The 13,390-nt window shown below is 48.8% G+C and overlaps 2 protein-coding genes and 1 pseudogene across 2 annotated transcripts; 1 reads left to right on the top strand and 2 right to left on the bottom strand.

Annotated features, from left to right (window-relative positions):
* Window positions 1-119: 119 nt before the first annotated feature.
* Window positions 120-5,929, bottom strand: EMG1 (EMG1 N1-specific pseudouridine methyltransferase). Its single transcript, XM_018074700.2, is given in 7 exon segments — window positions 120-448; window positions 1,272-1,421; window positions 3,274-3,332; window positions 3,726-3,867; window positions 4,857-4,958; window positions 5,039-5,353; window positions 5,594-5,929. Coding segments are annotated over 7 exon segments (1,218 nt in total). The 3' UTR covers window positions 120-334.
* Window positions 1,563-2,801, bottom strand: LOC103761296 (annotated as a pseudogene).
* Window positions 5,591-12,208, top strand: PHB2 (prohibitin 2). Its single transcript, XM_025895320.2, has 9 exons — window positions 5,591-5,703; window positions 5,779-5,858; window positions 6,519-6,703; window positions 8,783-8,912; window positions 9,388-9,491; window positions 9,917-9,994; window positions 10,519-10,595; window positions 10,826-10,831; window positions 11,643-12,208. Exons 3-9 carry the CDS (start codon window positions 6,527-6,529, stop codon window positions 11,671-11,673), a joined length of 603 nt encoding a protein of 200 aa, XP_025751105.1. The 5' UTR covers window positions 5,591-5,703; window positions 5,779-5,858; window positions 6,519-6,526; the 3' UTR covers window positions 11,674-12,208.
* The last annotated feature ends 1,182 nt before the right edge of the window (window positions 12,209-13,390 follow it).

Genomic DNA, 13,390 nt, shown 5'->3' with positions numbered 1-13,390 from the left:
AGGGTGAGCAGGGCACAGCTAAGAATTTCAGTTCCTTGACAAATTTGGGCCAAGTCCCTGCTATAAAGGGATACGGCCTGCCCACGTATGAAGCATGAGAAAGTAAAATTCACAAGCACTTTTAAATCAAAAGATACATTTAATAGGAGGAAAAAGGGTCAGTGAGGCAGTCCGTTTAAAGTCTCAGTGCTCCAGAAGCTACAAGGACAAAGTTGAAGGCTTTTTCTTTCCAAGAGCAGAAACTTGCACCAGGTCCACACCTAAGTAAGAGAGCCTTTCTGGAACGTGGAGTCACTGTACAGAAGTCCACCATGACAGCAGTAGCAGCAGCAGCTCATACTACTCCCCAGACTTCCTCAAAGGCAGTAGTAATTTTAGCACACGTCAGGGCAGCAGAGAGGGGATAGTTGCTGATGGAGACCATCTTTTCTGTATAGTCAACATTGACCTGAGAGAAAAGAGGGATTAAAAAAAAAAATAGAAAAAAACCCCATCAAGCTGCAAGTTTTCCTTGAGCCCCATCTATCTCCATTAGTACAAAAAAGAGAAGGAGCTACTGGACAGCGTCCAGTGGAGGGCCACAAAGATGATTAGGGAGCATCTGTCTGGAGCATCTCTCTTATGAGGAGAGACTGTGGGAGCTGGGCCTGTTTAGTCTAGAGAAAAGAAACTCAGAGGGCATCTCATCAATGCATATAAATATCTCAAAGGTGGGTGCCAAGAGGATGGTGCCAGACTCTTAAGTGGCGCCCAGTGACAGGACCAGGGGTAATGGAACTAAAACACAAGAAGTTCCACCTCAACGTGAGGAAGAATTTCTTTACATTGAGTGTGGCACAGCACTGGAACCGGCTGCCCAGGGAGATTGTGGAGTCTCCCTCTCTGGAGACATTCAAAACCCAACTGAACATGCTCCTGTGTAACCTGCTCTAGGTGACCCTGCCTTGGCAGCGGGGTTGGTCTAGATGATCTCCAGAGGTCCCTTCCAACCCTAACAATTCTGTGATTCCATTAACTGGGGAGGCACAGTATTTCTCCAGCAGGACAATTGTTAGCCCTCATTAATGCCCTCTCTTGAGAGGGAGAACAGTCCCAAGTGTTGCAGTATTGGGGCTTTTTTGACAAGCCTGTCTGGAGGGAAAATGGGGGGCTGGGCAGGGGGGAAACCAACCTGAAAAAAGGGGCAGGTAAAACCTCCATACTCAGAACAAGACTGAAATCTATGCTGATAAAGATCTTTACAACTCCAAATAAGGGATACACACACTTACCGAACCGTGGGCAAAAGCTCCCACTACAATGGCAACTGGCTCCGCTGCAGGAACCAGCTCACGCAGATCCGTCACTTTTGACGCTGCAAAGGAGGTACCAATCTTCATACAGCCCACGGGCAGATGGTCACTGACTGGATTCTTAATCACCTACAGAAAGCAGAAAGTTCACAGGGATGTAGAGGTAAGGCCACATCGCTAGGTCCGTTGTTTGTTTCAAACAAACAAACAAACAAACAGCTGTTGTCAGCTGTTTGCAAACTGCACTAGGAGCTCACAACTAGTGCGACTGGAACAGTCCATCCTCACTGTCCACAGTAGTTACGATGTAACATATGTCATTCAGCAACCAATATTACATACACAATTCAACATTACAGACTGTTCTTACTCAAAAATCAAATCCCCTTGAGGTACACATCATGTTTCCCTGTTCCTCTGCATTACTCACCAGTTGCACCCAGGTCCCTGAGCAAAAGCGCTTGAGGCCATCTCTGCTTGGGCAGAGATGCCCAAGACACAGATGATGGTGGGGTAGGTGAGTCTTGGCTGAGGAGAGCAGAAGACAAGTAGTAGAGCCACAGAGTGAAGCTCCCTGTGATCAGCACTGCAATTCCTGAATAATCTGACTTCAAAAAAGTCTGTGAGACCACCTGAGTGACTGTAGACAGTGTTGAAAATCCAGGAGAAGCTGAGGCAGAGCACTGCTTCTAGGAAAAATATCCTGAGCACCACCTTCTCCTGGAGAGGAGCCATGAAGTACACATTGGGCAGCAACATGGTCAGGATCCCCAGGCAGAGGAACAGAGCAAATCCCAGCAGGTGTGTCCAGATGTTGCCAGCTTCAGTGTGTATCTGGAAGATGCTCTTGAAGCAGGTGTGGAAGGAGGGCATAGGGGGCCTCTCTCCATGCAGGAAGTAACTTTTGGCCTTGAGCCAGTCAGGCAGCAGATCGTATGAGCCACTGCCATTCCCAAACCTTGTACACAAACTCTTCCATGTTCTCCATGGCATGGTGAGCCTACAGGGGCAGAGTCAGTACTTGCACCACCTACTCCTCCTCACGAGCTACTGGACACAGCAGGTCCTCAGCACTGGCCATGCCAGCGGGTCCTTAGTCCCCCTTCTCCTCCAGGAACAGGCACAACTGGAGCTTGCCAAGATGGGTACCAGGAGTCATGAGTTTGGAAAAGTTGATGTAATCCACTTTAGGCACCTTTGTCTTATCTTGGCTAGCAAGCAGGATGCCGCTGGGATCTAAGACCACTCTACCTTTTTTGGGTAATCTGGATGTACAAAGTACATTTACGTCACAGCAGTTCTTGATGATGATTAATTCTTCAATATATTGTTCAGTATATTCCTTCCTCACCTGGAAATCTTGCTTCTGTCTCTGATGAGCAGTGCAGTAAGGTCCTGCTCCTGCCCAGCAGCTCCTTGTTCTGGCATAATACTTGAGCCAAGTTTGAGAGAGCCCTGAGCGAGGAAGGCCAAGCCTGGCTGCTTGTTGTCTATCCTTGCCTGCTGACCCGTTTCCTTAGGGAGATGTGCTGGCCAGGGCAAAGCATTCTCTGCCAAGATGACAACATTTATTATCATCACCATCTTCCTTAGGCTGCTGCTTCTCTGGTGTTTCCAGCAACAAAGGTAATTCTCCATCCAAGGAATCCAATATCATGACAAGACCTTCGTCCCTGCAGTTTATCCAGTGTCAGTGCCCAGCCATGGCAGTCAGGCTCTTGCAAGGAAACAGATTACTCAGCTCCAAGGACAGCAGTGTTTGGGGTTCCTTTCCTGCAGCAGCTCCCACAGCAGATGCCAGCCCCATGCAGTGACAGGGTGGTATGGAATAGTGACTGTGCCCACGCACCTCTAAGCTCCATCCCCTCTCTGCAAACAGGACACCAACCAAAAAACCTCCCCAGAAATCCCTCCTAAATTGCTGTAGGATGCAGAGCTAGAACGTTGCAATATGAGCTGTGAACAGTTAAAGAATGCTTACCTTCAGCAGCTTCTGAGGCCCATCAGCTGCTCGAACACTGAGCTTATGCAGCAGCTGAACTGACAAGAGAAAACAAGAGAAGAAAATTACTTAAGCTGACAGTTCTTTTGCTGGAGGAATCCCATGCTCTGCCTGGAAATCAGAGCTGAGGTACACAAGAAATCTACCTTTAGATTTCCCAGCACTGCCTGAAGCAGCCTTAAGAAGTACTGACCAGCAAGTTATTTTGCTGGTAGCACAGTCTCCTGCAGGCACTCACCACTGCGCTAAGGAACACACAGTTGGAGTATGCACCCTGGAACATCACAGATGGATGGTTTCATTTCTCTGCTTTTTTTCCTCAGTTTCACATTTTAAGGTTGGTGCCACTTTTTGACCTTTCCCAAAGTTCTTCCTCTCTTAGCCAGCTTCCTGCATTATTCTGTGGCTGGTATAAATTTTGAATCACTTACCCATAAGACCACAGAACCGATCAAAAGTTCTTGGGATTCTGGTTTGGGGATTGACTTCAATTAGAACGTTCTTCTGGGTATGGATATAAACCTGCAGGAGACCAGCCCGATTCAGGGGGCTGTCCATGAGCATCAGGAGACTCTGAAAGTGAAAAATACACAGAAGTAGAAACAGAAAGGCACAAGAAAGGATTCTTGGGTAAATTGAGGGTTAGCTCCCATGACTGCAGAAGGGACCGATGTTAAGGCTGAAAGTTCATCTGACTACTGGAGTTCTACTGTAATGCTAAGAAAGCAAGCCCAGACTCAAACAGTGACTAAACCCAAAAGCCACATGCACAACACAAGAGGCCAAATTCGCCCCCTGGGTTCCAAGGGTACAAGTGTCACTGAAAACCAGGAAATAAACCCTCCAACCCATTTACTAGGTTAGAAAGCAGACATTACTTTATTCAGTGCTGAGGCACATGGGGCACCCCTCCACACAACATGTGTGCAGTTATCAAAACTTTTAACTATTTATACATTTTAGCAATTAGTGTTCATTGGCTACAAGTTACATAGTCCTCTTATTGCCCGGTATTCTAGTTTCTATTGGTTAATTATTCTCCCACTTCTCATGCCAATTAGTCCCCATGCTCAGTTTCTGTCTTCTGTTCGGTCAGCGGCCGCAGATCTCCATGGCAGAATTACCTTCTACCCACTCAGAGCTGATTTCAACAAAATTTTTGAGCTGGTTTTATTAGTTTTCTCGTTATCTTGAGAGTCCTGCCAAATGCCCTTGTTGCCAGTAAATTCTGCCCATTATCAGTGGTGCATCCTTCTCCCCGAGCTATATTAACTTCCCCCACCAGGTCCGAGATCACTGAAGCACGTCAAGCCCTAAAATTTGTTTTCCTAACATATGGACATCACTTAGAGCTTAATTATTAGATGCTATCTGTTTCACAGATTAAATCTCCCTGCTTCCTGATTAGGTCAACGTTTTCCCCCGCTGCTGCACAGGCTCCTTTTTAAAGAAATACAGCCTGTTCGGCAGCACAAGCAGGCCCGCAGCCCCGAGGAGCGATGTCACCAGGCCGCCTGCAGGGCTGCCCCGATGGCACAGGCGCTGCCGGGCCCAGCGAGTACCTGGTGGGTGATGTCGGGCCGCACTTCTCCGGGGTCCCGGCCGATTCGCAGCAGCAGCGCCTTGTGCTTGTCGCAGTTGAGCAGCTCGAACGTCTTCCCAACCTACGGCCAAAGCACGGACAGGTTGGGCGGCGAGGGACGAGGGCGCCCACGGCGCGGCCGGACCCCCTCGCCGCCCGCACCTTCACAGTCTCCAGACTCGCCCCCTCCAGCACCACCAGGAGCCGCCGCTGCCCGCGGGGCCGCTTCGCTTCAGCGGGAGCCCTTCATCCTCTCACCCCCCCTTCGCGTCCCCCACGTGGCCGCCTGGGCGCCGCATTTTGCCACTCCGCCCGCCGGCCCCGCCCCGCCCCGTCCGCCCGCCACCCAAGATGGCGCCCGGGGCCGCGCCTCTCTATCTGGCTCCGGCCGGACGCGCTTCCGGACGCGCTCGCCCCGCCGCGCCGGAAGGCAGCGCCGGGGCGAGAGGGCGTGGCGCGCTCCCGGGCGCCGCGTTTCTCGCGAACCGGCGGGTGCTCCTTCCGGTGTCACTTCCCCGGGGGCGGCGGCGGCGCGGCCATGGCGCAGAAAACCTGAAGGACCTGGCGGGGCGGCTGCCGGCCGGCCCCGCGTGTCGGCACCGCGCTCAAAGCTGCTACTGGGCGCCGGCGCCCTGCCTACGGCGTGCGCGAGTCCGTGTTCACGGTGAGTGCCCACCCCGCCCCCCTGTGCCCCACGCGCCCGTCGCCCGCGCTGACCGAGCCCCCGCTCTCTCCTCGCAGTGAGAGGGCGGCCAGCGCGCCATCTTCTTCAACCGCATCGGCGGCGTGCAGCAGGACACCATCCTGGCCGAGGGGCTGCACTTCAGGTAGGGCACGGCCCCCCCGCTCCCTTCCTGGCCCCACGGGTGCCCGCGCCCGTAACGCCTCTCCGCCTCCCGCAGGATCCCCTGGTTCCAGTATCCCATCATCTACGACATCCGAGCGCGCCCGCGGAAAATCTCCTCCCCCACTGGCTCCAAAGGTGAGCGGCCACGAGGCGGGAGGGAGGGAAGGAGGGGACGGGAGTCCTGCCTCAGTGCCGGTCCCCTTCATGGAATCAAGGGATGATAGGGGGTTAGAATGGATCTGAAAGTCCCTGCCCGTGGCAGGGGCACTTGCCACTAGACCAGGTTGCTCGAAGGCCTTATCCAGTCTGGCTTTGAATACTGGTAGGGGTGGGGCATCCACGATCTCCCTGGGCAACCTGTGCCAGTGTCTCACCAACCTCCCATAAAGAATTCTTTCCTAGCCTTAGGATTAAAGGGTGGGTTCAGTTCCACGCATACCGTGTTTCACCCAATCCACTGCACAGGCTCGAAGGCCTTACCCACATTTGCAAAGCTGGGCAAGGGTCGAAACGGCCATCTTCTACAAATGCAGTCACACAAAGATTAAAAGACAAAGGCATATACACCTGCCTCCAAAGGTGCACCCAAATCAACTCTAGCATGCTGGAACATCAGAACCATGCTCGATTCTGTGGATAGCGGATATCCTGAGCGTCGTTCTGCCCTAAATTTTTTTCCCATATCTTCTTTTGCAAAGCCTAGCCATGAAAGGTGAATCACTACAGTCCCTAATGAAGGGCTGCTCTCTGGTTTCCCTGTAGGCCTCTCACCTCTCCCCTTTTCCTCCCTCTCAGACCTGCAGATGGTGAACATCTCCCTGCGGGTGCTGACACGCCCCAACGCGGCTGAGCTGCCCAGCATGTACCAGCGCCTGGGGCTGGACTACGAGGAGCGGGTCCTGCCCTCCATCGTCAACGAGGTGCTCAAGAGCGTTGTGGCCAAGTTCAACGCCTCCCAGCTCATCACACAGAGAGCACAGGTGAGCCCTGCCTGGGGCAGGCTTGCACTCAGGTCACAAAGAAACTGCTGAACTGTGGATGTGGGGAGTGTTGTAACAGGTAAAGGAGAAATGTCTTAGGTTGACGGGTGATGCGTCCAAGTGGAAAGAGCATGGTGCTGTGCCCTGCTTTGCAGCTCGATTCCAGTGCAAATACTAAGGTTGTATCATTTGCTTCTGAAGAAGACTGGACCCATTGGTACATGAGGACAAAACTGTACCCCAGTGGGAGAGGTGGGGGAGGGAGAGCTGATTTACATCACGGTTCACAGTAGAACTGGCTTTAAAAAAATATTTGCTGGCTATTTATGGGTCTCAGAATGTCTGTCAGAGCAAGTTAAACAGTTTTGAAGGGTCTAAAAAATGAAGGGGATGAGCAGTTAAAGTACTAACCTGTCAGTGATGGATGCTACAGAAGGGTAGCAAGTACTTCTGTGTAGAATCCCAGAATGTGCCAGGTTGGAAGGGACCACAGTGATTCGTCTGGTCCAACCTCCCTGCCCAAACAGGGTTATCTTGCTTCATCCATGGCACAGGATTGTGTCTAGATGGTTCTGGAGTATCTCCAGTGAGGGAGACTCCACAGCCTCTGGGCAACCTGTTCCAGTGCGTGGTCACCTGCACAGTAAAGAAGTTCTTTCTCGTGTTCAGGTGGAACTTCCTGTGTATCACTTTTTACCCATTGCTCTTGTGCTATTGATTGGCACCACCAAGAAGAGCCTGGATCCATCCTCTTGTAACCCCCCTGCACACACTGATTAGAAAAAGATGAGAGGGTCATCTGGAGGGAGGGGTGTTGCTAAATAATAGAAATATTTAGCTTAAAAATGCCTGTGTCTGAAAGTTTGTGTTGTGGTAATTTGATTGCCAGGGATTCTGAGAGTGCTCATCGCCTATGGCAGCTGAGGGAGAGGGGAGGTGCTGCTTTTCTTTTCAAAGGCTTTACAGGAGATCCTGCAGGATCAGTAGAGTGCTAAAAAAGAAAAGTTGTCAACTAAAGTACAAAGCATCTCTTAGGTAGTTTCTGATCCGTGACAAAAGAAGCGAAGATAGGAACTAAGTGTCCAGGTTTTATTATGAGAACTGGTCCATAGCAGGGCCTTCAGGGTTTTGTACTCGTCCATGCAGTGTGCACTGGGGGGATTTGTTCATCCTCACGTGTGGAGAGAATGAGTGGAAACGATGTGACAGCAAAGGCTGTTAAGCATCTGTGATCTTAGAGAAGAATAATTCTATGATCTCTGAAACTTTTGAACAAACTGAATTGGATTTGCCTTCTTTTCACATATCCTTACTAGTGTTTGTTACTGTGAAATGATGTGTATTGTGGGGGTTGATAATGAGGAGTGCCTCATTATCATAAAGTGCCTTTATGTAGTTAGGCACTTGCAGTTCACACAGTGAAGGTTTGTGTCATTATTTTCGAGTTCAACTCAAAAACAGCTGCGGCAAGAGCAAAAGCAAATGCTAGACCGGCCAAGCATGTGATACTGTAGCAATAGTTTCTGTTTAAGTCAATATTTAGTGCAGGACTTGTCAGCCTGCCTGAAAAAGGTGCTGGCAAGTTAAACGTGTAATAAATCAAAATATCTTGCAGCAACACCCATCCAAAGTGGCTAAAAAGAGTGGAGTAGCCACAATAGAAAAGTAACAAATTGTGTGGTCACTTTTTTTCCATGTTGGAATACAATTGTGAGAAGACAGCCTGCAAACAGTGACAGGTTCAAGGTGGAGAAGGAAGCGCTTATTGCCAAAACGTGTGGGAACTGTGGAAGTAGATGTGGTAGGATGTGAAAGCCAAAGATGCTTTCAAGGTTTTTTATTTCTGCAATGTTAGTTACACAGTAGTGATTATAAATAAGCTGTAATGTAGTTTTGAAAATGTGATGTGTAGCTATGGATACGCGGTGTTGTTCAGAGGCGGTATTGATGTTCATGGCTTGGAGCTGGGCTTAGGCAATGTCTCCCCCCACACTGTGAAGAGCAGTTGTCCTTCACTTCTGGAGTGCACAGGAACACCCTGTGCTTGGTGCTACTCTTCTTGCTGTATTTGTATTTCAGGTGTCCCTGCTCATTAGGCGAGAACTGACAGAGAGAGCCAAGGATTTCAGCCTCATCCTGGATGATGTGGCTATCACAGAGCTTAGTTTCAGTCGTGAATACACAGCAGCTGTGGAGGCTAAGCAAGTGGGTGAGTTCCATTTGTGCCTGAAAAGGGTGGATTGCCTTTTCCCTTTCACTGAATTATTAAAAAAGGAGGTGGAATTTGGGCTACTGTGTCACTGCTTTTGTATCAGTACAGGTACAGAGTTATAAATTCCAACCTCCTTAGTAATGGAGCTGAACAGGTTTACTTTATAAGTATTATCAGAAAGTTTTGGGCCATAGCTGATAGGATAGACTGTTGGAGGGACTGAGTTCCCAAGGCTAGGGTTCCTCTTCAGGCCGGGAATATGTTTCTTCCTGTGGGGATTACATGTGGAGGGTCTGGATGCTGTGGACTTAACTTAAGGTAAGGTGCACTCAAATACATTTCGTACTTGTGGATATGGTCCCAGAGTGCCATAGGTTCTTTCGGAAGCAGAGCCCCTGGGCCTCCACTCTCAGGTTCTGATGGCTCAGAAGACACGATGTGGTTCTAATGCATGTGTCCCTTCTCCCTGCAGCCCAGCAGGAGGCACAGCGTGCCCAGTTCCTGGTGGAGAAGGCCAAGCAGGAGCAGAAGCAGAAGATAGTTCAGGCTGAGGGGGAAGCGACAGCTGCCAAGATGATATCCTGCTTTGGGAGATTTTGTGGGACGTGGCTTTTGAGCTTGACAGTCCTGAGAATCCGTCACACTGAGCTCACGCTCAGGAGACTGTGATCGGATGAAAGCTTCAAGTAGGTCACTGTTATTTTTTCCCCCACTTCTCCAGTTGGCTGGAGTGAGGTTCACCTGAGGTTGCAGGTCAGAGCAGAGAAGATCATGAGCCTTCACTCCCTGCTATAAGTTTTAACTTTTATTGGCTGTGTTGGACCATAATCCATAATGTTCTTGATTTGGGGAAGGAAAAACATGCCTGCCCAAAGGCCCATGTTATTGGAATAGAGATTTCTTTTTAGCCCTCAAGATGTTTTTTAACATGGCTTAGGAAGAATTCCTGGAGGGCAGGCAGCTTCTGTTTGCAGGTTTTCCTTAACTTTGTTCCTCTGTACCTTGGGGAAGCTCTCAGCAGGAATCCAGGCTACATCAAGCTACGTAAGATCCGAGCTGCTCAAAACATCTCAAAAACGGTGAGTACCTGGCGCACGGAATTCCCTTTGTCCTTTGCAGTCCTTGTGCTGTCCCCCCAGCCCAGTGGCCACGTGATGAATTTAAGGCGAATGTGATTTGCCCTGTCCTGGTCTTTGTTCCTGCCCAGCTGTTTTTGCTCATATAGAGCTTAAGATGATCTGCAATTAGATGTGAGGCTAAGAGTTCATGCCCTTCATATGATAAAGCCAGATCTACATCAGATTCCGTCACCCACACTCAGCTGCAGCCACCAAAAGCTCCTGGTTCCCTGCAGGCTGAGAAGGGGGGACAGATAAGTGTGGGATCAAAGGTCTTTGTGGCAGAGACAGAATGAGCACTTCTTCTGGAAAGTCTGATGGCTTCTGGGATGGAAGTCAGGAAGTTACAGAGTTGTTTTGGGGAATTGCATCGACTGAAATAAAACAGGAGTGCTGTATCTGGAGGGGGAGATAGGTTCCTAGTGCTGTTCCCCCATGTGTGTTTATAGTCCCTTATGCGTCTCCATAATGGATTTCTCTTTCAGATTGCTGCCTCACAAAACCGTGTGTATCTCACAGCAGATAACTTGGTACTGAACCTGCAGGATGAGGGCTTCACCAGGTAAAGGGACTGGATGGCTGGATTTGTCTGCACCCTACCTGGGAAGCTGGTCCCCTCTCTGGAGCTCCCTCAGGATCTTTCCTCTGAGAGGAGCCTGATGCCAGAGGACACAGCCAAGTAGGGAGCAGTCATTCTTACTGTGGAAATGGAGATTTTTGTTAAATCTAATCAACTTATTCTTGTTTTTCTTTTTCCCCACCCTCCACCCCTTACTGCATCTGCTGACACAGAGGAAGGTAAGGCTCTATATATTTTGATAATTTTGTTAGTACTTGGAACAAGGATGTTGCTGTTTTGCCTGGTGCCTGGGATGTTTCTAGCTTGGGCCTTTTTGGCCCCAGGAGGTTTATTCCATCTCTACCTCATTTCCTATTTGTGATGTGAAGCTTGAAGCTTTCCTTGCAGAGGCCAAACATCTACATCAAGTAGGAGATACTCAGTAATTGGAGCTCCATGTGTGTCCCATAAGGAACCTTGCATGGCAAAGGCAGGAGTGAGGAGCATTCTCTGATCTATCACATGTCTACAGGACATCCTGTGTTTGTGGCAAAGAGGGCTGTAAGAAGGCAGGCTGATGATCATAGGAATTTGTGTTAGTTTGGGGTAATGATCTTTAGGAAAGATACTTTTATTACTCTCCAAAAGCTTTCCAGTCCATGCTAGAAATCTCCATTTCCTGCTTTCAGAGTTGGCAGGAATTTCGTGGCTTTGCCTAATCTATCCAGTGTTTACTGAAAAAGGCAGTGCCAGCTAAGCTAAAATAAGATGTAGCTGAAAGCTTAGATTTCTTAGAATTCAGAAGGGAAACCAGAGCTGATTTCTTCTCTGTGAGATCTCTGAGAAGATCCTTCTTTGTCACCTCTGACAAGATTCTGTCTTACTCATTCCAGAAGGCTTAAGGGGCTTTGAAAAAAAATGCCTGTAGGAAGGACTTGGAAGTCCAGATCCTTTGGGCATGACACCCCACACCCTAAAATCCACAGTGAGGGGCTGGTTCAGCTTTGTTTGTGCTTTCTAACTAATGACTCCTGTCCGTCTCCCTTTCAGTGACAGTCTCCTACTCAAAGGAAAGAAATGAAAGAAACTAAAGACTCCTAGAACCAGCGTCGCTGACCAGCAGAAGATAAGAGTGAGGATCTTTGAACTCCCTCCACTAGCATTGTTTGCCCTCACTTTGAAGTTTTTAATCCAGTAGCCAGATTTGGTCCCTGTACCCCTGCTCCATCTGTGGTGATTCCTGTTACAGGAATGGGCTTTGCCTGTAGGCAGCTGTAATTCCTTCCTCACCCCACTGGTTAAGTTTGGAGAGGAGACAAGGGACTGGTATTAACCCATGTGGATATAGTAATTTGCCTCTAATCTTCATTAATCTTTAGATTTCTGTAGGATATCAGAATTCTCTTTTGGTCAAGTGAGGGAGTTCTGCTGCCATCAGCACCAGGCTTTTTTTTGTAGTAAATTTTGTTTCACTTTTGATCCCAAGAGAACCTGGGACTGAATTCAGGAAAATACCATTCATTGGGTGCCTGTCACTGCTGGAATATCTATTTGTGTCACTGCCTGCTCAGTGATGCTTTCAAACATTTGTAAAAATTAAAAGAAAAACAAATTTATATTGTGTCTAAGTGTGCTTAGTGCCTGAAAAAAGATGTTGCAAAAGGGGAGGTGGAATGGAGATTTTATTTGGTTGAAAACAGAATGAGGATTTTGAAGGGAAAGGAACAGGAGAAATACGCTCCTGTTCACTGGTTGATCACAGGGTGGGAAGACAATGAGGAGGTGTGGATGCTCATACAGCTGCGTGGGTGACCAGGGCTGGTTTCTTAGCCAACTGTAAGTGCTAGAGATGAGTGTAGGTTTACCTGCTTTTCCAGGTCACAGAAGCATATATATGTATACACTGTGTGTGTAGATATATATATATATATGTGTATATGTATGCATACTGCTTTCCTGGCCAAAAATATAAGACAAATCTTCCTCCACTGACTTAACTGTTTTTGCTTGGGTTTCAGCAGCAAGATCTTGTCAGCTTCCTCCCTGTCTCACTGGGCTGCCCTATACGAAAATTTAGGACTTGGAGGTATCACATTCATAGAATCATAAAATATCCTGAGTTGGAAGGGACCCACAAATATGATCAAGTCCAACTCTTCTCTGCACACAGGGCAACCTAAAAGTTGTAAGAGCATTGTCTAAACACATCTTGAACAGAGACAGTCTTGGGGTCATGACTGCTTCCTGGGGGAGCTTGACCACCCTGTAAGTGAAGTCCTTTTTCCTAATACCCAATCTGAACTTCCCCCAATGCAGTTTCAAGGCATTCCATCACGTCCTGTTGCTGGACACCAAGGAGAAGAGTTCAGCACGTCCATCTCTGCTGCTGGTGATGAGCAATGAGGTCAGCCCCTCGTCTCCTCTAAGGTCAACTAGCCTTGTATCCTTAGCTGCTCCTTGTAAATCACGCTGCCTTTTGCAGTCTTTGTCGCCCTCCTTTGGACATATTGTAATGTTTTTTATATCCTTTTATCCTGGAGCTTGGAACTGCACACAGTACTCATGGTGAGGCTGGACCAATGCTGAGTACAGTGGGACTGTCACTTCCTTTGGCTGGTTAACTATGCTGTGCCTAATGCACTCTGGGATAACATTGGCCCTTTTGCCTGGCAGGGCACCCTGCTGGCTCACAGAGCCTGCCATCAGCCAGAATGCCCAGATCCCTTTCTACAGAGCTGCACTCCAGTCTCTTGTCCCCCAGTCTGTATTTACATCTGGGGTTACACTGTTTTGGGTGC

The sequence above is a fragment of the Manacus vitellinus genome, unplaced genomic scaffold (assembly GCF_001715985.3).
Source record: "Manacus vitellinus isolate BGI_N305 unplaced genomic scaffold, ASM171598v3 scaffold_28_pilon, whole genome shotgun sequence".
Classification (NCBI taxonomy): domain Eukaryota; kingdom Metazoa; phylum Chordata; class Aves; order Passeriformes; family Pipridae; genus Manacus; species Manacus vitellinus.
Note: the sequence above shows the minus strand (reverse complement) of the source record. Positions and strands in the feature narration are given on the sequence as shown.

What these genes read in the sequence shown, in the direction of transcription:
- PHB2 (XM_025895320.2), top strand. Translation starts at nt 6,527, where the DNA reads ATGGTGAACATCTCCCTGCGGGTGCTGACACGCCCCAACGCGGCTGAG. An exon ending in TCATCACACAGAGAGCACAG is followed by an intron (nt 6,704 to 8,782) that starts GTGAGCCCTGCC and finishes TTTGTATTTCAG; the next exon opens with GTGTCCCTGCTCATTAGGCG. An exon ending in AAGCGACAGCTGCCAAGATG is followed by an intron (nt 9,492 to 9,916) that starts ATATCCTGCTTT and finishes GTTCCTCTGTAC; the next exon opens with CTTGGGGAAGCTCTCAGCAG.